Source organism: Microtus pennsylvanicus, chromosome 20 (genome assembly GCF_037038515.1).
Source record: "Microtus pennsylvanicus isolate mMicPen1 chromosome 20, mMicPen1.hap1, whole genome shotgun sequence".
In the NCBI taxonomy this organism is placed as follows: domain Eukaryota; kingdom Metazoa; phylum Chordata; class Mammalia; order Rodentia; family Cricetidae; genus Microtus; species Microtus pennsylvanicus.
The window spans coordinates 34,805,500-34,832,865 of NC_134598.1; the positions used below are offsets into that span (position 1 = coordinate 34,805,500).

Sequence of the window (27,366 nt, forward strand, 5' to 3'; positions counted from 1 at the left end):
CACACACACACACACACACACGGTTAGGTACAATTACATACCTATGTAGGAATCCAGCTTGCCATGACTCCTGCCATGGGGGCCTAAGTGCTATCTAGCCTGCCAGGTGGCCCTGGTTTGCATTCTGTTTCATTTGGGTTCCCTTGTTGTGATAAAATGCTGACCAAAGCCAAAGTGGGGAGCGCTTAATCCAGGAGGGGCAGTCATGGCGGAAACTCAAGGCAGGAGTTGAAAGGGAGACCATGAAGGAACACTGCGTACCGGCTCTCTCTACGTGGCTTGCTCAAATTTCTTTTTATACCACCCAGAACCATGTGGGGGTGGCATGATCCCCTGTGGGCTAGACCCTCCTGTATCAACCACTCATCAAGAAAATACCCCACTGACTAGACTACAAGCCTAGAGGGGACGTTTTCTCAACCGAACCTCTCTCTTCTCAGATGACAAATGACTGACCAGCATATTCCAAATTCTACAAGACGAGCAAAGTCTTCACCAAAGCCAATTAAGCCTTCTGAGGCAGACCTGTGTCCCCTAGCTAATATTTGACACGAGAAGAGATTCTGAAAAAGTCTAGGGTGGGGGCCAATGAGATGGCTCAGTGGCTAACGGAGTTGTTGCCAAGCCTGATGACCTAGTATGATTCGCCAGAACCCAAATACCCACATGGTAGGAGAGACCCTACTCTTTTTTTTATTTTTTTATTGATATTTATTGAGCTCTACATTTTTCTCTGCTCCCCTCCCTGCCTCTCCACTCCCCCGTCAATCCTCCCTCAAGGTCCCCTTGCTACCAGTTTACTCAGGAGAGCTTGTCTTTTTCTACTTTCTACTTCCCATGTAGATGAGATCTATGAGCCGGGCGGTGGTGGCGCACGCCTTTAATCCCAGCACTCGGGAGGCAGAGGCAGGCGGATCTCTGTGAGTTCGAGACCAGCCTGGTCTACAAGAGCTAGTTCCAGGACAGGCTCCAAAACCACAGAGAAACCCTGTCTTGAAAAACAAAACAAAACAAAAAAAAAAGAGATCTATGTGAGTCTCTCTTAGTGTCCTCATTGTTGTCTAAATTCTCTGGGATTGTGATTTGTAGGCTGGTTTTTTTTGCTTTATGTTTAAAAACCACCTATGGGTGAGTACATGTGATAACTGTCTTTCTGTGTCTGGGTTACCTCACTCAAAATGATGTTTTCCAGCTCCATCCATTTTCCTGCAAAATTCAAACTGTCGTTATTTTTTTCTGCTGTGTAGTACTCCATTGTATAAATGTACCACATTTTCCTTATCCATTCTTTGGTCGAGGGTTATTTAGGTTGTTTCCAGGTTCTGGCCACAACAAACAAAGCTGCTATGAACATAGTTGAGCACATGTCCTTGTGCCACAATTGAGCATCCTTTGGATATATACCCAAAAGTGGTATTCCTGGAGACCCTACTCTTATAAATTGTTCTCTGCTTCACACACGCACCATGGCATGAGCATATACTCTCATGCACACGTATACACATGCAATATAAAGAAGTGGATGTAAAGAGAGGAGGGAGAGAGAAAGAGAAAATCCAGTTGTCTTACTACTGGCTGTGGGCTTTTGATTAACGGTTTATCAACCCTTCCCTCTCACACTATGGTGACTGGTCCTTCTTTCTCCCTCCAACCCAAGACATGCTTTTGTTGGCAAGCCTTAAAAAATTGCATTTGACATCGACTTGGGTTTGCTTGCCTCTTTCTCCTGTCTCTTGGTAACAACAACCTTTGGTGACCACTTCTCATACATTGGTCCTTAGTGCTATGACTTATTACCTAAGACAAAGCTGCTTAGCAGAGGAAGGGCTTATGTTGGCTCACAGTTCGAAGGCCCTCATCTACCACAGTGGGCAAGTCATGGCGACAGACCTGCTTGATCTGTAGCTCTGAGGATGGGTGAGTGTGTTCGGTTTTTCCTCATTCCTTTTTATTTGTTCTGGGCCCATGGGATGGTGCCACTTATATTTAGGGCCAGTTTTTCCATTCTCAGTTAAACCATTTTGGAAATATCTTCATAGATAAACCCACGATGTCTTCTGTCAGTGCCCTAGGTATTTCCTAATACTATTAAGTTGGCAATAAAAATGGATCATTATGCTGGCTTTCTGCAAAGCAATCTTATTTAAGAGATACAGATGCAAATGTATCCATTGTAACTAACAAAAGGGGTGACCCTTTAGTCTGCATTTGCCCTTGAATGCACACTTTCAGCTTGTAATAAACTTCACATGAATCCCTTAAAACACACCGCTGCCACTATGGTCAGGTGACTTATTCTGTTCAATATTTTAAATGGCTAGCAAGCCCGTTGTGGTGCGTACTGTAATCTCGGCATCCATGAGGCTGAAGCTGGAGGATTTCAAGATGAGTTTGAGGCTAGCCTAGGTTACACACACACACACACACACACACACACACACACACACACACAGAGAGAGAGAGAGAGAGAGAGAGAGACCCTTAAATGACAAAAATAGTAACTGTTAAATTGGATTTTGTAGCGAATCATACAATTGAAAGACCCCCGGAGTGGGGAGACTCTCACTCAATTCTCGGATAACACGACCCCCCAAGAACTCACGAGAGAGACCTTCCTTGTTGCAATCACACGAGGTTTATTGACAGGAACCAGCGCACTGGGGCCGACTCATATCCCACACAGCGGTAAAGGAGTTCAACCCCACAGTAGCTGGGAGGAGTATTTAGGTGAAGAAACCACAACCCAAAGGGGGTAAGGAGGGCGTCATTGGAAAATTTCGAAAATACTAGTGATAATCACAAGGCGGTAACTCCCGTTTCTCAAGATTATAATCTAACTTTATGATCAGCTAGTTCCTGGAACAGAGTCACTGAACCAGCTAATCTAGATTTTTGGCTTTTCTCTTCCTGCTAGATTTTTGGCTCTTCTCTTCCTGCTAGAGGGGTCTGGATTTATCCGGGTCTTTCACAATCAACAAAACATAAATAACCAGGTGAAACTTCTTTGGGAGCCATTAGTCCTCTGACCAAGGGGGAGCTGCATTTTGATCTAAATCTAACAGTAGAAAAGAGGTAGGAGATGGGGGTGGGGTGGGGGAGAAGACTGAATGAGAGCTGTTTTCCAAAGCCCAGGAAACCAGGCAAGATGCACAGTGAATTGATGTGGGATGCCCCTCTATATGCTGTGAGTATGTCCTATCACCATTGGTTAATAAAAGAACTGATATGGCCCAAAGCCAGGTGGGAAATCTAAGCAACGATAAAAGGAAAAAGAAGGTGGAGCCAGGGAGATGCTAGCAGCAGCCAGGGAAGCAAGATATGAGGTAACAAGCCACGAGTCTTGTGGTAAAATATAAAATAATAGATATGGGTTAATTTAAGTTGTAAGTGCTAGTTAATAATAAGCCTGAGCTAATAGGCTAAACAGTTTGCAATTAATATTAAGCCTCTGAGTGATTATTTGGGAACTGGTTGGCGGGAGAGGAACCATGAATGACAGTTGGGGGGGGAGGGAAAGCGTGTGTGGAACACAGCTTGAGGCTGTGGGTTCTTTCCTTCAATTATTGCCACCAGGCCTGGCTGCAAGCACCTTTATCCATTGAGCTGTCTCCCAGGTCCAGGTTTCTATAAGCTGGAGTGACCAGGGATTGCTGCTCTAGAAGGTACAGGGAGTTTCTGGCCGAAGATTCTTAAATGTCTCACGATTGGCCTATAGTTACCTGAGAGGTGGGTTCTCTGTCGCCCAGGTGTGCCTAGAACTCTCTGTGTAGCTCAGACTGGCTTTGAACTCTTGGCTGTCCTGTCTTACCCTTCCAAGTGTTGGGATTGCAGCTGTGAGCTCCACATCTGGCTAAAACCAAGCTGTCCTTTGACTCACAGGTATTTAAATGTCTTCGTCTTGAAGAAGCAGGCATTTTCAGCCGGTGCGGTTTTTGCTATTTTCTTGGCCTGGCAAGGTAGTCTTGCTTTTGTCTGGCTAACTATTTCCTTTAGGAGTTGGAGCTATGGGACGGTGCTACCAGGAGGTCATGTGTTCGTCCCCAGACGTCTTGAAAACTGTTATCCTCTCAAAACCTCTCTGGTCCTTCATCTGAGCTCTGGGTCACCAGTTCTGATTTTTTTTTTATTTCATGTTTTAAATCCTGTCCTACATAGCTTTGCTGCCCAGTAGATCAGTCTTTTAGTTCTAATGGTGTTCTTTAAACCCCATAGGCTGCTCCCTAGCACAGTGTGGCACTCGACAAGTTTATCTGGCTGAGATGAACCCATATTAGGTCGTCTGTGGCCAAAAGTGGGGCTCAGAATCCCCAAACTGTAACTCAGCTGCACAGAACAGGCCTGTGCTTCAGGAACACCTGTTGGGTCAGTTTTGGTGGAGTCTGAGGTGGATCTCAAGTAAATCAAGTCTTCTTGTCTTATTGCGAGGAAATAAATACTCCAAGTAGTTTTGGTGGGAACAGAATTGTGGGCAGCAACCTGGGCAACCCAGGCTGGGCCAGGGCTGGATCCAATCCTCCCTTACTTGACTGAATGAGGGTCTTTGCCATGAGGTCTTTTACAATGCTTAGAGATGAAGCCCTGTCTACACTCTACAACTGAGCTACATCCCCGCCCCTTTAGAGACTGACTGTCTCAATAAGCTGCCCACTCAGGCCTTGAACTTGCGATCCTCCTGCCTTAGCCTCCATAGTAGCCACCGCCAGGGATGACAGACCCGTACTATCAAGCCTGGCTACAACGCGATTTGGGTTTCCGGGTGCAAATCACCCAGCCATGTGTCACAGCCATGCCCAGTGACCTAGCCAGCGTCACTGAATCCCTCTGCCTGAACCCCTGCAGCCATAGCGCGCCCTGATGGGGTGGGCATTGGGGGCCAGACCCTGGAAGGAAGCCCAGTGGGTGCTGGAGAGAGGCTCCGAGGGAAACCCCAAGGGGAGGAAGGAGGAGCTGGGAATCCAGCCCAGCCCGCCGACTTGCGCAAGAGAGGACCAGCCCCGCGGGGTCCCGCGTCTCCAGCTGCACCCACCCGACACGGTCCCAAGCAAAAGCGAAAGGAAGCCGAGCGGTCCGGCGTGACCCGGCGTGGGCGGGGCGGTGGCCGCGCGCCCCAGCTCCGCGGGGACCATGCGGCGGCTTTGTGACTTCACGGGTTTCGCAACAAACCTGGACCGCCCGCGCCCCACCCACCCGGCTGCCGGTCCGCCCTCCGCCCTCTCGCCCCTGAGCGCTTCCCTCCCTTCGGGGCTGGGCCTGCCCCGGCTGTTCCGGAGCCTCCGTCCCGCCGCACGTTAGCTGTCTGTGTGTCGTGGCCACCTCCTCCAGGCAGCCCGCAGCAAGCCGGCTTCGTGGCCCGACTAGCGCAGCGCCCTCTCACCGCGATGCTGGGCTTCTTCAGGGGAATGGCCTTTGTCCCCTTCTTCCTGGTGACATGGTCGTCCGCAGCCTTCATCATCTCCTACGTGGTCGCGGTGCTCTTAGGGCACGTCAGTCCCTTTCTCCCCTACATCAGGTGAGGGGCAAGTGGGGCGTCAGGGACCAGGGGATCGAGTCCATAAGACGGCGCGGCTGAGAGGGAGGGAAGGTGTCCAGGCCAGGCACAGCGGCGTCTTCTTGAGGTAGGGGCAAGGTGTGACAATGAAAGATGGTCTCTGACACCGCCTCCCACCTCTCCCGGCCTGTATAGAGAGACAGGGAGCGCGAGCTGGGCTCTGCCTTTATGAGGAACATTGCACAGAGCAGTCGCATCCCGAGGACCATCAGAAGGTACCTGGGGTATGGGATAAAATCTGGGGAAGAGCCGTCATGCGTGGCATCGAAGCAAGGATAGTTCTGAATCAACGCGGTTTGTTATACGTAGACCCAGGCATGTGCCAAGCTGTACCTCTTACTCCTTCACTTTCCAAAAACTCCTGGTCCCTCTCCTCCCTCCTCCACTCTCTGAGCCTGACTGATCTCACTAGGTAGCCCTGGCTGGCCTTGAACTCACAGAGAGCTGGTATGAAAGCTACCAGACAGAAACAGAATCTAACATCCTGGTCAGAAACAGAATTTATGCCCTGGTTACCCTGTGCCAACAGCAACACAGAGTTACTGTCAGATCCTGGGGCCTGCCTCAGACTCTCTTGGACCTGGAGCCTCCAAAGTCAGAGGCCTGAAGTTGTCAAAAAAACCTGTGACAATTGCGTTACTACGTAACGTTTTCTATTTTGTCTTCATCTTTCCCGAGGGCCACTTTATCCACAGTAGGGACAACAGCTTGGTCCTCTTTAATGGCTATGTGTTTAGTGACAGTGGTAGCTTTGCCTTTGGAGGAACTTTAATAATGGGTCCCGTGTCCCTGAAAAAAAAAAAACCTTGGCGTGGTACTCGTGGCCCACGTCTGTCCCAGGTACCCGTCTCCTTCCTCTCATTTCTGAATCAAGATACGCCCTCCCTTTGATGTATATATAAATGAGCTGCTGGCCCTTCTGGGGAAATCCTAGCTATGTTTTTCCTCGATCTGAAGTTCCTTCCTAGCTAACGTGTGATTGGCCAGGCTATCAGAGACAAGGCTGCAATCTTTATGTCTGATGTAGTTATGATTGATGTTCCCCTAATGTGACCCTCAAACGGGAGAAGATCAGAGTGGGTAAATCAGCCAAAATAAGGCGAGATGCTGAAATCAGAGACGCTCCAAGGAAGAGGATAACAAACTAAGAAGGAAAGCCTTAAGGACGGGACACAGAGTCACAAGGCGGACCCCCTATGGCTAGGAACTACAAGCCAAAACAAACCTAAGATTGTCCAAGTGTGCCTGCAGATTTGGGTAACTGTCTTCTACCTTTATAGCCGTGGGGACACTGCGCCTTTGACATAGGGGTGGTGCAGGTAAGAGCTAGACATCATGTAGCATGTGGGCACTGTTTGTCTAGCAATGCACAAAACCCTGGCCTTAGTCCCCAGTACTAAGAAAAGCAAGAAGAAGAAAAATAATGTTAAAAAAAAAAACCAAAAACCTCCACAGGCAGATCTCTGAGGCCAGCCTGGTGTGTACATAGTGAGTTCCAGGACAGCCAGGGCTACAAAGAGAGACCTTTTCTAAACAAACAAAAACCCCTCTACTTCTGTATTTACCAGTTATCTCGGCGGATCTTCCTCTCTCTTCCCCTTCCCTCTTCTCTACTCCTCTCTTCTCTCCACGTCTCTGTATCTCCTCTAATCACACGGCCTTTCCTTTCTATGTCTGTCTTGATTTCTGTTTTTTTTTCTTTTTTTGTTTCATTTTTTTGTAAGGCAGGGTCTTGCTACGTAGCCCAGACTAGCTTCATACTCGTGGCAATCCTCCTGTCTTAGCTTCCCGAGTACTGAGATTAGAGGCCTGAGTGACCACATCCAACCACGTCTCCTTCTCCTTTCCTTCATGACCTGGGCACCCCTCTGTATCCCATGCTGCCGTCTCCACCCTCCTGACCCTAGTCACCCAAGTAGCTGGCATAAAAACCGGCTGCTCCTGAGTCCGGCTCCCTTCTGTTTTGTTGTTGCTCTAGCCTGAACCTTGGGATGCAAGGCCAGTCAGCTGCCGAGCAGTCTCTGCAGTTCTTCCCACACTGTAGATACACGCACACCTCTGCATGTCACGGCCACAGCTGTCTAGACATCTACAAAAATTCTCGACTCTTTCTTCAAACATCATCTTAGCAAAACCTGTCCTAATAATACCTGGAAGAGTAGCTGAAGATTTAAAACTGCCTCCTGCTACCCTTGGACTCCTATAACCGGTCTATGTGTGCACATGGATGTGTGTGCACGCATGAGATCCTTGGCGTACAAGTAGCCGTCACAGGACGATTTGTTGGAGTCAGTTTTCGGCTGATGCCGTGTGGTTCCCAGGGATCAGACTCTGGCTGTCAGGCCTGGCAGCAAGCGGTTTTACCCGCTGACCCATCTGGGAGGCTATACGGTTTTAGCACACCCATTTCAATTGTGTGGTTCACTTGCCATCGCTGGCCCGTGGGTCTCCCAGGGCAACCACGGCTATAGTCCAACTGCTTGAAGGCACCAGGGGACAACCACAAGCATCATTCCTGTCTTTTCTTCACCCCAGTATTCATTGCCTTCTAACAAATCAGGATTGTAAGATCCAGGAGAGTTCTGAAAGCGGGTGGAGCCCAGTGCGGGCCTCACATCTTCAAGGCCCTGGACTGGATTCCCAGCTCCACATAAATACACGCATGTATAGAAAAATGCCCCCCCTTCCCTCCCCAGCCTGTTCACTCCAGGTCATAGCAGATCCCTATAAGACAAGACCGGCCAATTGGGTGTTTGGTTGGCGATGTGCCGTTTCTCCCTGCACCGTTTGGCCATTGTGGTAGTCTGGTATTTTTAGCGCACTTATGAAATAAGAGGGAAACCACTTGCCAGGACGGCTTTAAAGTCAGCTTCCTTCTTATCAGATAACTTCTCTTTGTGACACTGTTGACGACCTTTTTTTGGTTTGGTTTGTCTTTTGAAATGAAGCCTTAAGTAGTCCAGGCTGGCCTCAGACTTGATCTGAAACCAAGGATTATCTTGGACTATTTATTAGCCTTCCTGCCTCCGCCTCTCAAGTGCTTGAATAAAGGGTGTGGACCACCAGGCCCAGTGAGTAGCACCATTATTCTTTACTACGTGGCATAAATGTTCAGATGGTTCTGAGACGTGGAAAGAAACTGAAATTCCTACATAAATAAAATAAATAATAAAAAAATAAAGAAAATGTCCCCTGTTTCCCATTTGCTAGCACTATTGGTGAAGTTTGGGAAAGAAACAGACCCTTCATACATTGCTCCTGGGAATGTAAATCGATTTTAAATTTTAAAATTTATTATTATTGTTATTGATGGGTGTTTTGCCTACATGTATGTCTGTGCACCATGCGCATGCCTGATGCCCCAGGAGGCTAGAGAAAGTGTTGGATCCCCCAGGACTGGAGTGACAGACAGTTGTCAGTCTCCGAGTGGGTGCTGAGAACCAATCCTGGGTCTTTTGGAAGAGCAGGCAGTGTTCTTAGCCATTGAGTCTTCTTTCCAGCCCTTGATTTTTAATTGTATGGAGGGACTTTAGTGAAGATTTTTACAGGAAGGATGACACATCCTGTGATGTGCCCCTTTTTTTCAGGAAAAGTATCCTGCAGGGTTGCCTGTCTGTGTGAAAGACATGTCTATCGGGAAGGTTGCTCGGTGTTTCTAGTTACTCATTTAGTTATTTTCTGCGTGTGACAAGGTCTCGCCCACTGAGTTGCGACAAACTTTGTCATTTTCAGTAAGCCTGGAAACTATTAAAATAGCCATAACAAAGGGCTTGCTAGACAAATAGATTAGCCAGAGAATGAAGTGCTTCAAGCTAGAGCCTCCGTGTGGTATCTTATCTTTGAATCACTGCATTCTGATGGTTAAATGTCCAAGATACATTCTTACCTGGAGAAAAAGCAAAACTTGCTATCTGCAGTTAGAAACAAGAGAGGAGAAAGCCAAATGCGCTTGTATCAACTTGCACGAAGATTACTCGGAAACTGGGTTTGTCAGAGCGCAACTTAATCTCAGCACCCAGCAGGGGCAGGATTTGAGGAGGTTGCCACAGTCTCAAGGACAGCCTGAGGTAAAGAAGACTTTTAGCAGCCACCAAAGAACTAGGGGCTAAACTCAGAGCTGGGAGCACAGGCTTAGCCAGGTGTGGTGGGGCACGCTTTTAATCCTCAGCATTCAGGAGGCAGAAGCGGTCAAATCTCTGTGAGTTCAAGACCAGCCTGGTCTACATAGCAAGCTGCAGGAAGGACAGAATAACAGACTAAGACCCTGTCTCAAAAAAAAAAAATCCCACAAACAACAACAACAACAAAAAAACCAAAATAAAGCAAAAAAACACATGCTCAGCCTGGACCAGGTCCTGGGTCATCACCAGCTCCTCAGATAGACCAATAAAAAGTGTTTGTGGCAGAGGGCTGCTGAGATCAGTAAGACGTTATAAGAATCTTCCTGGCATATCTTTATCTGTTTTCAACATTTTAAACAAACAGGCTCTCTATCCCATAGTTAAATTAGAAACACAGAATCAGACCCACTGCACGCAGTAAGTTGGAGTATAGAAAGCGGTATTTTTGTGTGCGCTATAAACCAGTTTATGCAAGGGTATCAAAACCAAGAACAAACGAAAACTAGCTCCTAGGATTAGGCCACGCCCACACTCCCAAGCGCAAGCAACCAGACCTAATTTGGAGTTTCTCTTTCCTCCTCCAGGTGCTCTAGAATCCTCTTATCTTCAGGGGCTTCCGCCCGTAACCACCCAGGCGGTACTCTTGAGCCTTCCTTGACACCTGCTCGCGTCAGCCACGTGACCCTACACTCTTAGAGTTCTGTCAGTCCTGGGTCCTGGACTGGCCTCTTGTAAGCGGATCCACCTTAGTTTCTGTGGGAGTGTGGTCTGGCGAGACAGCGTATGTGGTCTTTGAGCACCTATGCAGTTCCTCACCGCCATAATTTCTGCTCAGTAAACAACGGCAGAAACCCCAGCTAGCTGTAGAATTAAGACACTGCAAAGCGGGAACCAGTTAAATAGTAAAGGATATGAAAAGTCTGGTCAGGACTTTAATTTCAAGAGGAAAATTACACCTGGATATGGTGGTATACTCCTTTAATTACAGCACTAGGGAGGCAGAGGCAGGTGGAGCTCTGTGAATCTGAGGCTGGTCAGGACTACAGAGGAAGAGACTGTCTTTAAAAAAAAAAAAAACATCAAACTGTGGTGGCTCATCCTTATAATCTCAGCACTTGAGAGGCAAAGGGAGGTGAGTTCAAGGCCAGCCTAGGCTACCTATTGAGATGCAGTTGAGTTAGGGCTACAGAATGATCCTAAACGAAGTAGCTAGTAGTTGTGGTTTGAGAGAAAACGGCCCCAAAGGGAGTGGTACCATTTGGGGGCGTGGCCTTGCTGAAGGAAACGCTAACTGTGGGGGCAGGGCTGGCTTTGAGGTCTCTTTCACTCAGACTGCGTCCAGAGTGACTTTGAGTCGACTTCCTGTGTCCTGCAGCGCGGCACTCGGCTCCAGCAGCAAGTTTGCCTGCACATCGCCGTGTACCTTGTACTTTGCCACGGTGATAACGGACTGAACCACTGAAACTGTAAATTAGCCACCCCAATGATAAGAGATGAGATGCTGTGATCGTGGTGTCTCGCCACAGCAATAGGAAACCTACCAAAGACAGTATTACTACCAAAAAGAAAAAAAAAGAAAAAGAAAAGAAAAAGAAAACTCTCTTCAAAAACTTGGCCACCGCCACATGAGTGGGAAGCCAGGCCAAACATCTAAAGTTAATGGCCACAGGAGCTCTGCCGTGATGGCCCACGTTGCCTTTCCGTGAGCGCAGTTGCATTGCCATGGGAGCATAGCATATGATAACGTCTTTTTTTTTTTTTTTTTTTTTTTTTTTTTTTGGAGCCTGTCTTGGCTGGTCTCGGCTGGGATTAAAGGCAGCGCCACCACTGCCCGGCTTATTTTTGGTTTTTTGAGACAGGGTTTCCCTGTAGCTTTGGAGCCTGTCCTGGAACTAGCTCTTTGTAGACCAGTCTGGCCTCAAACTCACAGAGATCTGCCTGCCTCTGCCTCCTGAGTGTTGGGATTAAAGGTGAGAGCCACCACTGCCCGGCTACAAATTGAGATTGAGAATTTAGGTTTGAAAGTTAACAGTGCCCCAATCCTGGACTAGGCAATTTTTTTTTTCCTTTTTGGAGGGAAACAGACTTCTTAAGTCCCCCAGGCTGACCTCAAACCCTGAGTGCTGGGATTAAAGACAGATACTACCATTAACCAACTCAGAGTCAGAATTCTTGTTAAATCCCCCTGGTTGGCCTCAGACTCCTCCAGGTCCTCCTGCTTTAGGCTCCTAAATGCTGGAATTTACAGGTACATGCTGTCGCACTTAGCCACTCCAATGCCTTTAATTTTATATTTACTTATTTATTGTATGTGGCTTGTATACAAGTGAGTGAGTGATGGGTAACCTTCATCTTGGGGTTCATGTTCACCCCATTTGATCATTCTGCATCCAATGAGGGTACATTCCCACCTCATCCCTCCAGGACGGGGTCTCTCCCTCTCTCACTGAGCCTGGCATTAGGCTAATAATCCTCTGTCTGAAGACACAAATAATGTTACATCTCGTGCTCAGCGTCTCCAGCCCCGGGTTAAACTATCACCTTGGGAGTGGGAATCGCGTGCATTGAGTGATAAAGAACATTGTTTGTCCACGCGTGGGGACGTCACGCACCATCAAGCCTGTGTTCGTTGTATTGTTTGAACTTTAAGTGATTGTTCACTGCCTGAGCATAAATTTAGTTTGGAGTATATTCCTCAAATCCCTTGGAATTCTTCAAACTTGGCTTAATTTATATAAATGTAAACACAGGAAATGTGGTCACAGTTGGTTTGCCAGGTACAGCTCGCTTTGAAATCACTGCCTTTCTGATGGCTTCAACAACCTCTAAGCCACGGGTAGAAAAGCTATTCCCGATTGTTGCTGTAAATTCCTCCTTAAGGAGGAGACCAGTGAGGTGGGGTGTGGGACTGGGGCAGGGACAAGCATGCTGGGAAGTCATATACTGGGAGCAGGATGGATTAAGTTCAGCTAGATTGGAAAGCGACTGGTTTGACCCCTTGCTTTCTCCAGTTTCTTGAACCAAGCACCCAGGTATACCTCTATCAATGAAATACATCCCTTAGTGTCTGTGATGGGCTGGTTCCTGGACACCCCGGGAATACAAAATTCCTGAGGACGCTAAAGTCGATGGCTGCTCAAATTCCTTATGGAGAACAGCATATGGTTGCATATAAACCTGCACGGCCTCCTGCATACGTGGCCATCTCTGGATTACTTAGGACATCTAATACAAAGTAAATACTATGAAGATCGCTGTTGAGCAGTATTGTTTAGGGGATAATGACAAGCGCATATATATATAGCACATGTGCAATTTGAAATGTGTTTTGGATTCTTGCTGGGTTGAATCCATGGGTTCAATAGATATAGATAAAGATACAGATATGGATGGTCAACTGCTCGACCTCTGAGCTTGTGTGATGGTATCATTTAGTTTGCTCTTACAAAGAAAATTTAAACAAGGCTCACCCACAAAGCCTCTTGGCTGCCCCTTGCTGTTAATACATTTATTGCATTTCCACATCTGGTGGAAGGGATTGCTCAATGTTTACTTATCGTGTAATATGTAATATCAGAGACTTGACAGACTTATGAAGATTCCTCTCCTCTCCTCTTCTTTTCTTTTTAAACAGGGTATCACTACGTAACCCTGGGTGGCCTGGAACTCAATATATGGACTAGGCTGGCCTTGAACTCACAGAGCTCTGCTTGCCTCTGCCTCCTGAGTTCTGGGATTCAAATCTTTACCACCAAACCCAGCATAAAGACATTTTTCATTTCTAATAAGAACCCTTTTCTTTTACTAATGATAATGTACAAACAATGCTATTATTTATTAATTACTATTATTATTTATTAAATTTTAAGTTAGCATACAAAATGACAAGTTTAGTTATGGAATATGTATACTACTGTGTTTTGTTTTTGTTTATCTTTTCTGAGACAAGGTTTCTCTTTGTAGCTTGGGAGTCTGTACTGGAACTCACTCTGTAGACCAGGCTACACAGAGATCCTCCTGCCTCTGCCTCCTGAGTGCTGGGCTTAAAGGTGTACTCCACCTCCCAGCTGTTTATCTCTTTCTTATAAGGCATCTCCATCCCCCATTCCTCTGTCTTCATCTTGCATGTCCCTTACCCCTTCCACATAGAAGATCATCTTCCATTGTCTTCTTGCCCACCCCCTGCTTCCCAATAATACTATTCCAAAAGTTTGTAGATATGGCCAGATTTTATTTGCTACTTAGAAGCTTTTCATGAAATGTTCTTGAGAAAAAAATTGGCTCATGCAATTAGGTACTGTTTTATCTGTGAGTAGAAACCCCAAATCTGACTATTCTTATCTGATAGATGTAGGAAATTGTGACTCAAATGGTTTGGTTTTCTGATTTTTTTTTTCCACAGAGTTTCACAATATGAGCCTAGGTTGGCCTTGAACTTGAGGTGATCCTCTTGCCTCATCTTCTCATAGTCCGGGAATACAGAGAGAGCAACCACACCTACTTCTTGTTGATGAATTCGGATGGTTTACAGTATGTTTTATTGATCAGTGAATAAATGATAATACTATTTTTAAATAGCTGTTATGTTGACAGCTGCTTATGGTGGCAAAAAGTAGCCGACTATGAGCCTCCTGGGTGTGAAGTAACGCACTGATGATAGTTATTGTGCATCCAGAATCCGGCTTGTCAAAGAGACTTTACAGTTAAATTCTGTTGTTTGAGGAGCCTAGAGTTCTCACCTACTTAATCCCTTCCTGGTCTACAGCAAAGGCATAGTGGTCCCTTCTCATTTCCAAGGGGATCTTTCCTATGACGTGCTGGGGCCAGCAGCCATGTCTCCTGAGAGCCATCTGTATACTTCTCTTCCCAACTCCAGGCTCAGTGTCTTGGATTTTGGTAATCTTTGTTTCCCTTGTAAGGACTTGGCAAATGCTAGCCAACCAAGCATCTTCCAGGGCTGTCTAATAAACATTTGTCAACACATCAGTGGTCCCCCCCCAGTCATTCTTTTTTTTTAATATTTATTTATTATGTATACAATATTCTGTTTGCATGTATGTCTCCAGGCCAGAAGAGGGCACCAGACCTCATTACAGATGGTTGTGAGCCACCATGTGGTTGCTGGGAATTGAACTCAGGACCTTTGGAAGAGCAGGCAATGCTCTTAACCACTGAGCCATCTCTCCAGCCCCCCCCCCCAAGTCATTCTGACGGCTTGCTTTGACTGCCAGGGAATCAAGTTGCTGGACGTTAGGTACAGATCCCTCTGTAACTTGAACAAGCCGTGAAGCCTCTCACATACCCAATTTCTCCCTGAATAAAATGGAATTTATCAAAGACACTCCCCATAAACGTTCAACGAGGCTCCTGAAGGCGCAATTACAAACAGTACAGTAAACATAAAACCATACCAGATGCATAATTAATATTCAATAAGTGATTTAAATTAGGTCTTTTTTTTTTTCAGAGTCTTGCTATGTAGCCCAAGCTGGCCTTGAATTCATAGTTTGCCTGAACCTCCAAGTCCTAGGACTATAGGTGTGTGTCCACCAACTCTTGGCTAGTCTTTTTGGGGGAGTGAGAAGTCACTCATTCAATAAACATATATGTAAATAAATATGTTATTTTCAGGGTGCTTTACGTTCTGCCTGTAGGAATTTGTCTGCCCATTTATTTGTTTATTCATCCATTTACTTATGTGTTTTATTTATTTACTCATTCTTATTATTTATTTATTTTCCTATTTTAACCGAACCCTTCCCTCAGATGAACCATACACTCCGGCAGTGAGCCACATTGTGCCCCTATGGTTTGAAACAGATAAACAAGAAGAAAATACAATTCTGAAAGTCTGAACTTCCAGATCCCATGTCTGATGCCCTACGGACTCTACATCCAGGCTTGTGACATGTGTCTTGGTCTGCCATCAATAGACGAGTGCCCCATCTAGTTGTTTTCTCACGACCTTTCAAAGGTTTTTTACCCCTCATAAGGCCACAGACTTGTCTTGGATAGCGACCGACCTGTTATGCTAGTTCCTTCCCTTCCGAAACACTTGCACCTCTATGCAAGCTCCTGTCCGTCCCTAGCACGCCCAAGGTGGCAAATAAATGCCAAGCACTGTGAGGCGCCTCACTGGTTTTGATTATTTTTTTTTTTACACCCTGAGGCGGAGACAGGAAAGCCTGATGTCCTTATCAGACTTAATCATCTGCAGATGTGGCGCCCGCGGGCTCAGGCTGTCTCTGCCACTATTGTGTTCCTGGCTCTTGTCCCTTCCCCCCTGGTCCGCTCAGCCCTGGGCGCCCCAACAGGGCCGCCTGCACAGGCGTAGTCCTCTCCAGTCCTCCTTGAGTGTAGGAAGCTGGGGAAGTGGGGATGTTCGGCCCTAATCAGGCTCTGACACCAAATGGAAACACCTGGGAGTCCGGGTGTTTGTTCCCAGCCGCTCTTAGCCTCGTTGCACCCTCTTGAAGAGTTAAGTGTCAGCCTTTACCTGCTTTCTGCACGCACGGGCTTCTAGTAGAATTGTCCGCCTGCTTGGAAGTGTGTCTGTCCAACGTGATCGGTTTCCAGCATATACGTTTCAAAGCTGGTTTGGGAAGAGGAAGTGTCCTGAGCCCGTGCAAACCGTTGCATGTTGGGAGCACCTCCGTCATCATTTTTAAGTTGGAAAAGGTGCTTGTGAGAAGCCTGGCGGTTTTAAGGTGGCGCCAATGAAAAGAAAATAGAACATGCCCAACGCTTCTCTGATGGAACTGGGTGCCTGTGTGTGCTCGCTCTTTGACAACGGCTTTCTGAGTCACCTAAGTAACTGATAGACTGCACCTAAGGCTTTCTTTTTTCCCCTCCCGAGACAGGGTTTCTCTGTGTAATAGCCCTAGCTGGCCTGGAACTAACTCTGCAGACCAGGCTGGCCTCAAACTCACAGAGATCCACCTGCCTCTGTCCTTTGAGTGCTGGGATTAAGGCGAGCACCATCACCACCCAGCAAGACTTTCTTTTATTACTAGGAACCTCATTTTGTTACGACAATTGACCAAATGAGCATACGTCTAAGACTCTAACAGCCAGGGGCTGGAGAGATAGCTCAGCGGTTAAGAGCATTGCCTGCTCTTCCAAAGATCCTGAGTTCAATTCCCAGCAACCACATGGTGGCTCCCAACCATCTGCAATGAGATCTGGTGCCCTCTTCTGGACTACAGGCATACATGCAGACAGAATATTGTATACATAATAAAATAAATAAATATTAAAAAACAAACAAACAAAACAAAAAAAGAAAAATGAATTAAAAAAATAATAATAAAAGACTCTAACAGGCATAGTCGACCCATGGCCTACGGGCTGCTTGTAGCCCAGGACAGCTGTGAAAGAGAGTCCCTTCCTGTGGGCTTCCATAGAGTGCTCAGCAGTGATGGATAGTATGGTCCAATTCTTTGTCATTGTGCATAAATCTAGTCATTATAACGCATGCATTTGTGTGCCCTTAATATCTCAACCACGGATTTTTTTCTTTTTTAAAAAATATTTATTTATTTATTATGTATACAATATTCTCTCTGTGTGTATGCCTGCAGGCCAGAAGAGGGCACCAGACCTCATTAAAATGGTTGTGAGCCACCATGTGGTTGCTGGAAATTGAACTCAGGACCTTTGGAAGAGCAGGCAATGCTCTTAACCTCTGAGCCATCTCTCCAGCCCTCAACCATGGAATTTTTCAAGCATATTTTTCAGTTATTTTTGTTTCCAAAACAGTCTCACTCAATTCTTCGTATTGAGTTTACGAGGTGGGGTTGTTTGAGAGACAGTCTTGCTGTTTATTTTAAACACCTTCTAGCTTTTATCTGTGTGTCTTAGGGTTTCTATTGCTGTGAAGAAACACCAAGACCGGGACAGTTCTTATAAAGAAACACAGTTAATTGTGTTGGCTCATTTACAGTTCAGAGGTTCAGTTCATCGTGGTGCTGGAGAGGTAGCTGTGTGTCCTACATCTTGGCTTCCAACCAACAGGAAGTGATCATCTCAATGGGCGTGGCTTGAGCATATATGAGACCTCAAAGCCCACTTCCCCAGTAATACACTTCCTCCAAAAAGACCACACCACTCCAACAAGCCCTACACCTAGTGCCACTCCCTTTGAGGGCCACGTATGTCTTCATGTATGCGTGTGGACATGTGAATGTGCAGATGCAGCTTGTGTGTGTGTGTGTGTGTGTGCACATACTTCTGGAGGCCAAACTCACACACTCAATTGCTCTCCCTCTCAAGACAAGACTGCTCACCGATTCATCTGGGCTGTCTGGGCAGCCAGTGGGTCCTTTGGGAATACAAATTGAGGTACCACACCCAGACGTATCACGTGGACGCTGGGGATTAAACTCAAGGCCTCACGCTCCTGCCAAAAGCACTTTATTGACAGATCCATCTCCCTAGCCCTAAATGTCATCTTTTTTTTTTTTTTTTTTTTTTTTTTTTTTTTTTTTTTTTTTGCGGAAAACCAATTTTAGGTTTCTTTAGAGCCCAAACAAAAATACCTTAGAACAACTTCAAGTGATACCTCCGGAATTCAGTGAACACCTAGGAAGACCAATATAAAACAGACCAATTATCTGTCCAGGGGTTGAAATTGTAGTTCCTTTAGAAATAATTTAGATATTTAATTTTTTTCCTTCTCAGTGACACGGGAACCACGCCACCAGAGAGCGGTATCTTTGGGTTTATGATAAACTTCTCCGCATTTCTTGGTAAGTGCACGATTATTATAAATGAGATATCTACAGTCTCATGTGAAATAAAATGTTATCTTTAGTTTGTATACTTTGCAAAAGAGCACAACCTGTATAACTAGAATTTTGAGAGACTAAAGTATGTAAAAAAATCGGAATTATATATAGCCTTATTATAGAACTATGCCTTATCTGGTAATCTAGGACAGGGTTTGTAAGAGGTGGTTTTAAACCCCAAACTTCTAAAATTTTATTTTATCTAAGATATATTATTATTTGTGTGTGCATGCATAAGCATGCACACGTTGGAGATTAATTTTCACTGTTTGTGTGTGTACACAGACATGCATGTGTCAGTGTCCTCAGGGGCTAGAAAGAGGAAGTCAGATCCCTTACAGTTAGAAGCATTCATGAGTCACTCGATGTGGGTGTTTGGATCTGAATGCCGGTCCTCGTGATAGAGCAACAAAGATTGCTTAACTGCCTAGTCACCTCTCTGGGCCTGAATGGGATTTTCAGGAAATTTAGTTTTAAAAAACTTGTTTATACCCCAGCGTTTGGGAGGTAGAGGCAAGCAGATCTCTGAGTTCCAGGCCAGCCTGGTCTACAGAGTGAGTTCCAGGATAGCCAGGGCTGTCTCGACACGGGGAAACCCTGTCTCTATGCCTAGCCCCATCAAACGACAACAAAAAAGCCACTATCACCACCAACAACAAAAAAGCCTCATTTGTAACCAAGGCACGTGAGGAATCCACTGTGTAAGGCCACGTCTTTTTGTTTGTTTGTTTTGTTTTGTTTTTTTGAGACAGGGTTTTGCTGTAATTTTTTAGAGCCTGTCCTGGAACTAGCTCTTGTGGACCAGGCTGGCCTCGAACTCACAAAGATCCACCTGCCTCTGCCTCCTGAGTGCTGGGATTAAAGGCGTGCGCCACCACCACCGGCTAAGGCCATGTCTTAAAATGTATTCTGAGGGCAGCTTACACGGAATCAGCTGTGGTTAGAAGCATGTTCCTGAGCTACCTACCGATCTGCTCAGTCAAGAACTGTAACAGGGCTCGGGGAATACATGTTGTACATAGGCACGTGGAGCCAGGGTGGGGAAGAGTGACTGACCACCTGCCTGGCATGTAGGCAGAGCTGGGCTTAATCCATAAATCCAAACCAAAGCAACTCAGGGGACTTGATTGCCTTTTATAGACTGGGAATGGCTGACTTGTGAGGGGAAATAGAAAAAGATAAAACCAGTTTGTATCTGTCTCAGATACACACACACACACACACACACACACACACACACGCACGCACACACACATATATATATACACACACACATACACATTCTTGTCCATTCCTCAGAAGTCAGGGGGAAATAGTGGATGGGATGCAATCTTGTCATACGCCAATTAATATCATGTACACTGATTCCAATTACTTTGCCATTGCTATAAAACTTGATCTTCTACCAGAGGATTGGAGGATACAGGTGTCAGATGGGAGGGGGTGTTGTGAGGGGGGGTCAGGGATGGGGTGGGGGTAGCTTTCCATCCTTTTATCCTCTGCCCTGTGGAACCCTCAGAGTCTATCCCTCCTCTCTCCTCCTAGAGCAGGCCAGGAGGACCTCCAGGAACCCTCCGGAGGGAGTGGTGGGCAGCTTTAGAAATTTGTGCAACTTGGCAGAAAGTTTCTTTCTCTCACCTGTTTGTGGGCTCTCCCAGTTGGGTTTGGAGGTGAGAAAGGGGGACGAAAGAAAGAGAGGGCCAGTCAGTCCCAAAGCCTTTTCATGCATCTTTGCCGAACCAGACTTAGAAGGGCGAGTAATTGTTTGAGCACTGCCAGCCATAGGTTCAAGCTTTAGACCCAATACACGCCATGAATATATTCAAATTTTATTTATTTATTTGGATTTTTCGAGACAGGGTTTCTCTGTAGCTTTTGGTTCCTGTCCTGGAACTAGCTCTTGTAGACCAGGCAGTCAAATTTTAAAATGGGGTTAAGTGTTCAGGTTTAGCTTTTCCCCTTGCTGTGTGGCCGGGCTCACTTGTATTTGCTGTGTAGGCCAGAGGTTGGGTAGAACTTGCAGTTCTTCATTAGGCTTTGAAAGGCTGGGGCTCTCGCCATGCGCCATCACAGCCCCTTGAGAGACTGCTTTTTATTTACTTTGTTTTTAACTTGTTAAAATGCTGAGATAAAGTCTCTTCTAGGTTGCCCAATGGGGCCTTAGCTGTGTAAATACGCACAGAGTCCACCTTCTCAGAGGTGAGGGTCACACATCTTACACACTTCACAAACCGCCCCAGAAGAAAGCGTTTCCTATCAGCAGTAGACGGAAGGGCTGGTGCGCAGAGTGTGTCAGCGTCACTACAGCTTGAACCCAAGGGGAGAATAGGAATACAACCTGGTCATGTAATTCTCAGAGGACACACAAAAAGCCAAAAGGCAGATTTCAGGAGGCTGAAAGGGCTACCGCCCACTAAAGAGGAAATACCAATTAAAGTTTCCCGTCTTTTCAGGCCTCAGCTGCCTGTTAATTTCAAAGGGTTATGCACACAGTTCCACTCCCGCCTAGGCAGACTCAGAGCGAGCGAGACCTGCCTCTCAGCAGTTTACTCTTGCACGCACACATTTATCCTTTTAACCTTAGACTGCAACTCTGAAAACGTATCCCAAATTTACAAGTCAGGAGTGGTAAAGGGAGTATGGGTTGTAGCTGGAAAACCCGGGGAGCAAAGTAGAACGCCATCCATAAGAGAAGAGCAAAATAAAAGACAGGATCTCACACGCCATAGTGAAGCCCCCGGAAAATGACAGTGTAGATTTATTTTGCAGTAATTTGAAAGAAGCTTCATGGTCCATTGTTAAGTGAGAAAAGCAAGTCAGAATAACGTATGGAGTGCAATGCCCTTTACATGAAAATAGCTAAGATGGTGTGTGTGTGTGTGTGTGTGTGTGTGTGTGTGTGTACCACATGGGGCAGAGAATGGAGGAACTAAATGTGTTGCAATCAGGACTTTTTTCTTTCTTTCCTGTTCTGGGGATTAAACCCAAGGCCTCATGTTACACTCCCGGCCATAATTAAGAAATTTTGTATGAAATAAAAAATGACTCACAGGTGTTCTTGTTTTTCATTAAAAAAAAATCAGGGATTAAAATTCACTAGACTGAACTTTTCCCCTCAGGTGCGGCTACAATGTACATGAGATATAAAATAGTGGAGAAGCAAAACGAGACCTGCTCCTTCGGCACTCCTGTCTTCAACTTGGTGTCCTTGGTTCTTGGATTTGTGGGGTGTGTCGGAATGGGCCTTGTAGCCAATTTTCAGGTATGGCCTGAGTGTTTGGGGTGGTTGACCATGGAAGAGCCCATGCATGAGTAGAGAAGCAGGAAATTCAAGACACCAGGGAGACCTGGGAGACCCGGGAGATGGCCAAGGAGCTAGGATTGGGTTGAGTTTTACCGTGCTCATCAGTCTTGGGAACTGGGGGAGAAGGGTTTCTATACACAAGCTCATGAGAGCATGAACCTCCAATGGTGCTACAGGCTCGCCACTGCTCCCTGTTTGTTCATTTTGTTTGTTTGCTTTTGTTTTTTGAGACAGGGTTTCTCTGTGTCCTGGAATTCACTTTGCAGACCAGGCTGCCCTCGAACTCACAGCGATTCTCCTGCCTCTGCCTCCCAAGTACTGAGTTTAAAGGTGTGCACCACCACCTCCCAGCCTCATTTTTTAAAAAAATATTTATTTATTTATTATGTATACAATATTTTGTCTATACGTATGCCTGAAAGCCAGAAGAGGCCACCAGACCTCACTACAGATGGTTGTGAGCCACCATGTGGTTGCTGGGAATTGAACTCAGGACCTTTGGAAGAGCAGGCAATGCTCTAAACCGCTGAGCTATCTCTCCAGCCTCTAACAACCATTCATTAATTTTTTTTCGAGACAGGGTTTCTCTGTAGTTTTGGAGCTTGCCCTGGAACTAGCTCTTGTACACCAGGCTGGCCTCGAACTCACGGAGATCCGCCTGCCTCTGCCTCCCAAGTGCTGGGATTAAAGGCGTGCACCACCACCATCTGGCCCCAGCCTCATTAAAAACAAAAAAAAAGACCCACCTTTATCCTCTTCTATATGGCTCAGCTTGGTCTGAACTTTTGGCAGGCCTCATTTTCATTATGTGTGTGCACGTGCCCACACACACGCACACGCACACGCACACTCACACACACAGATTTAACCTTAAAACTACTAATGCTGAGTTCTCCTGCTTCAGTCTTCTGCCTCAGGGAAGTACCACGCCTGGTTCTCCAGTTCATATTCGTGTCGTGTGAAGCAAGCGATACTTTAGCTTTGTAAACAATTGAGCCAATGCTTACGTCTCTGCTGTTGGATATGATCCATTGTTTACTCAAAGAGAAGCTCCTAACCTCTCTCTTTTGTTGACGATTTGGTTTATGGAGGTGAACTCATTTGCTCAGGTTTTTTCAGTGAATTTAGTTGACAGAACCAGAATACGGCCTCTATTCCAGGACCCACACTGTTTCTTTAATTTTTATATTCCTGCTCATCCCACCGTCTTTTTTCCAAGAGAGCATTTGATTTGTCTATGGAGAAGCTATTTAATATCTTAGAAAAATCTATAAGCTTCCTGTTCCTACTTCTGACTGTCCCCACCTTTTAAGACGGTTACAAGGATGGCCCAGAGAGAATCAGTGTACAGTAGTCAGCCGTCCGCTCTCGGTGGCTGTCGTAGTCATAGCCACCGTGATGGTCCTGCCCTCTGTTGTCTCTACAGGAGAGCAGGATGGGTTTCTATAGGAGGCCTCAGATTCTGTCCAGGGGAATCTCTAACCTCCCCACCAGCAATGACCTGTAAGAGGGCAGGCTTCACTCTAGTGGGCTGCTCCAGGATGTGCCGTGCACAAGAATAAGTACAAACCTTCCTACGTCACCTGCTGCCCATCCATGCTCTATTGTCTACTCCTGCATGGAACTGGAGCGCGGTTGGAGTGGCCTCGGCCTGACGTGGCATCTCATGAACCCCAAAAACTCACTGTCTCTGCACCCATCAAGGGAGGCGCCCTCTGTTAGCGTTGGGGGTGGGGTGGGGGTGGGGAGCTCATGATAAAGCACTGCAGGAAACTCAGGGCTGTCTGCCAATAGTTAGGGTGAAAGGCCACCTTCCTTATACAGTACCACATATTCAGAATGACCCATAGGGCGGGGATGGTTCTTAGAACGGCACAGTTTACAGCTCTGCATCAGATAGCATGCTAACAGGGGTAGAGGACCTTTGAATGATAAGCCTTATCAGTGAGTGTATATGAACTGTTCAGCGGGAGGAAAGTGTCCTTTGATAATATGATATAATATGCTTTGATATAATATGCTATGATAATACCACCTTCTCCCCTGAATAGCATTATAGGGTGTAAAATCACAAAGGACAGACTTTGTGAAGAAAATATAAATTTTCTCCTAAACTCACCTTAAAGCGTCCATGAGTTAAGTCCTTACAAAAATCCAGACGTAGACATCCACTGTTTGCCCCGTCAGTGCATCCTAAACCTTTCCCCACAGTGTCCTTGTTCGAGGGTCTCTGGTACATTTTTAGCTTGCTACAAGCCGTGGACCTGGAGAAGAATTTGAACTTTGAGACCAAGAGAGACTGGAGGAGGCTCCGGAGTTTGATCATTTAAATCTTCCCGAGATGGCCACAGCTTTGCTTCCCCCACCGGGTGCGCAGGTTACCTGCCTTGTGCTTGCCTCATTTATTTCTGCCAGGGCTTCCTTTTCTGCACAGAATTCCGACCTGTGAGGTGATAGTATAAGACAGCGTGTTAAGTGAAATGAGCCAGGGGCCAGGAGATTGCTGTCTACTGATAAAGTGCGCAGAACCCACGTAACTCAGGTGACATCAGCACTGGGGACACAGAGAAAGGCAGATCCCTGGTCAGTTGGCTTAACACGATTGGTGAGTTACAGGTCAGTGAGGGACCCTGTCCAAACAAGGTGGGGGCTCCTGAGCAATGACGCCCGAGGTTGACCTCTGCTTTTCGTGTGGACGCATGAACACACACACACACACCACACACACATACACATTTGCACACACATGAACAGCACCCCACACAAAATGGAATAAGCCAGATGCAGAAAAGACAACTATCGCACGATCTCCCTCATAGTCGACTCTAAAGGAGCCGAAGCAAGGGAGCGCTTACTTTTTATTTTATAAATAAATTTTATTTTACTGTTTATTTTATGGAATAAAAGAGTGGCTGAAGCCCAATAGTGGTGGCACAAGTCTTTAATCCCAGCACTTGGGAGGCAGAGGCAGGTGGATCTTTGAGGCCAGCCTGGGCTACAGAGTGAGTTCCAGGACAGCCAGGGCTACACAGAGAAACCCTGCCTCAAAAAACCAGGAACCAAATCAAACCAAAACAAAACAAAAAAGAGTGGCTGATTGCAGAACAGAAAGAAAATCCAATGCTTGTGTAGTCACAGTCAAGTGGTTAAAGTGATGAACTGGAAAAAAAAAAGCCAATTAAGAGCTGTAAACCAGGGCAATGAGATGGCTCATCAGAGTCAGCCCTTGCTGTGAGCTGTAAATCAGGGCAATGAGATGGCTCATCAGATTCAGCCCTTGCTGTGGGGCCTGAACTCAACCCCCAAAATCCACCATAGAGGTAGAAAACAGACTTCCAAAGTTGTCTTGATCATGCACCATAGCCTGCATGAACACGCACACTCTCTCTCTCTTACAAAAAACCACACAGACAAACAAGCAAAAAACCCGTAAGCCTAGTGTGGTGGCACACAGCTGTAATTCTAGCACCCAAAAGACTGAAGGAGGAGGATTATGAGTTGGCAGCCAGCCTCAGCTACAAAGCAAGAACCTATCTCAATCAACAAACAAACAAACAAAGGAAAACAAGCCAGACGTGGTAGCGCAGTCACCACAGAGACAGAGCTTATCTTGATCAGGTCGCGTTATAAACATATACAAAACTTACATAAATATCATGGATATATACAATTACTATTTATACCTTAAAACTAATTTTTTTTTTTTTTACTGAGGTGTTCATTATGGCAAAAAGAAAATACCCAAAGTTTAACCCCTCAGTATTCTGGTGTTTTCTGCACTTCATGGCTTTGAAACTTGCAAAAGCTTTCTACCTTATCCACCCAAAATCCATATCTGACCTAGGAATCATCCCTTTCTTAAGACAGGAACCTGGGGGTGTGGTTCAGTTGACAGCTTGCTGGGCATGCATGAGGGCCTGGGTTTAATCCCCAACACCCTATAATTCTGGGGATGGTGCAAGTCTGCCTATTGCATTTAGGAGGTAGAGGCAAGGGGATACAAAATTCAAGGTCCTCAGCTACATAGGGAGTCTGAGGCCAGCCTGGAATACATGAAGTTCTGTGTGTGTGTGTGTGTGTGTGTGTGTGTGTGTGTGTGTGTACTCCTCTGTGTGTGTGTGTGTGTGTGTGTGTGTGTGTGTGTGTGTGAGAGAGAGAGAGAGAGAGAGAGAGAGAGAGAGAGAGGAGTGATTTTTGAGATGAAATCTCACTATGTAACCCAGGCTGGCCATGAACGCTTGATCCCCCTTTCTCGGCTTCCTGAGAGATATGGGTACCCCCACACCTAAGTTAAGACCCCTTTAGTGACGGAGTATATAGACCATTGTGAAGAAGACCCATCAGAGATGCTACACCTGCCAAGTCTGGAGCCTTTCGATATGATCATGGCAGGACAAGCATCCCCAGGGGATCCATGAAGCTTGCAGATTTAGCTTAGCTCCAGAAGGATGTGTCAAGATGGCCAGGGCAGAGGAAGGAAATGTTCTCACAGTGGGAGGAGAAAACGGATTCAAGTTCAGGATGTCTGTGAATGTGGAAAGTCCCCGAATTCCGACTATTCCTGAAAGTGACTCATTAGCAGAAGGGGCCCTTGGTTTCTATTTTGCCCTCACGCAAACTTGCTTCCCATTCAAGCCATGAAAGGGATTTGTTTCTCTCAATTCTTTAAAGACATCTTTTAAAACTATGGTAAAATATACATAATACAGAATTTTCGTCTTAAGTACTTTTCTCTATTTTATTCATTGGCTATTTTTCGGAATTCTGTACGTACACCCACATTTAAAGGGGCATACATATTTCAAAACATAGACTGTCCCTTACTTTTCATATAGAACTATATCTGGATGCCCATGTTAGATATCCTAGTGATAGAAAATAACACAGCACACTGTAGAATACGAATGCAATTGTGCTGGTATTCGCAGTAACTCACCTGCCTCGGTTTCCTAAGTACTGAAATTACAGGCTTGAGCTGCCTCACATGGCTTCTAAATGCAAAAGTGCACTTCTTTTTTTTCCTAAACAGGATTTCTCTGTAGCCATGGCTGTCCTGGAACTCACTCTGTAGACCAGACTGGCCCTGAACTCAGAGATCCGCCTGCTTCTGCCTCCCGATGCTGGGATTAAAGGCGTGCGCCACCACAGCCCTACTCCAAATGCAGTGTTTTATAGGAGATACTCTCCTGTAGTCGGCACTGTGAGCCGACTGTGTAGATGGCAGACCAAGACAGAGGCTCTAATTATTTTAAGGTCATAGTCTCATAGCGGAGTTATGACTTGATTTAGAATGCCAGGCTCTAAGGCCCATCCCCAGCTCTCCTCCAGGGTGGATGCTCTTTTTCCTTTCCCATTTGTACCGGAACAATGGTGGAGCCAGGGGCTTCAGCTGCAGGTGTTCCTCAGCAGGGGAGGCTTTTCTCCTACCGATACTTGAATGGACACCTACTTTCCTGACTGCTGACGACTGAAGGTAGTGCTTATCTGGGGGTCGCGATCCCTTTGGGGCAGTCAAATGACCCTTTCACAGGGGTTGCCTATCGGATATCCTGCACACCAGATATTTACATTACAGTTCACAACAGCAGCAGAACTACAGTTATGAAG

General features: G+C 46.1%; 1 protein-coding gene across 1 annotated transcript in view; it reads left to right on the forward strand.

Annotated features, from left to right (window-relative positions):
• Positions 1-5,038: 5,038 nt before the first annotated feature.
• The window catches only part of Dram1 (DNA damage regulated autophagy modulator 1), a 35,585-nt gene continuing 13,257 nt past the window's right edge, over positions 5,039-27,366 (forward strand). The window contains exons 1-3 of the mRNA XM_075954234.1: positions 5,039-5,509; positions 18,349-18,416; positions 21,575-21,717. Of these exons, the coding sequence (XP_075810349.1) occupies positions 5,379-5,509; positions 18,349-18,416; positions 21,575-21,717 (342 nt within the window). The 5' untranslated portion in view covers positions 5,039-5,378. The remainder of the gene's footprint in view (positions 5,510-18,348; positions 18,417-21,574; positions 21,718-27,366) is intronic.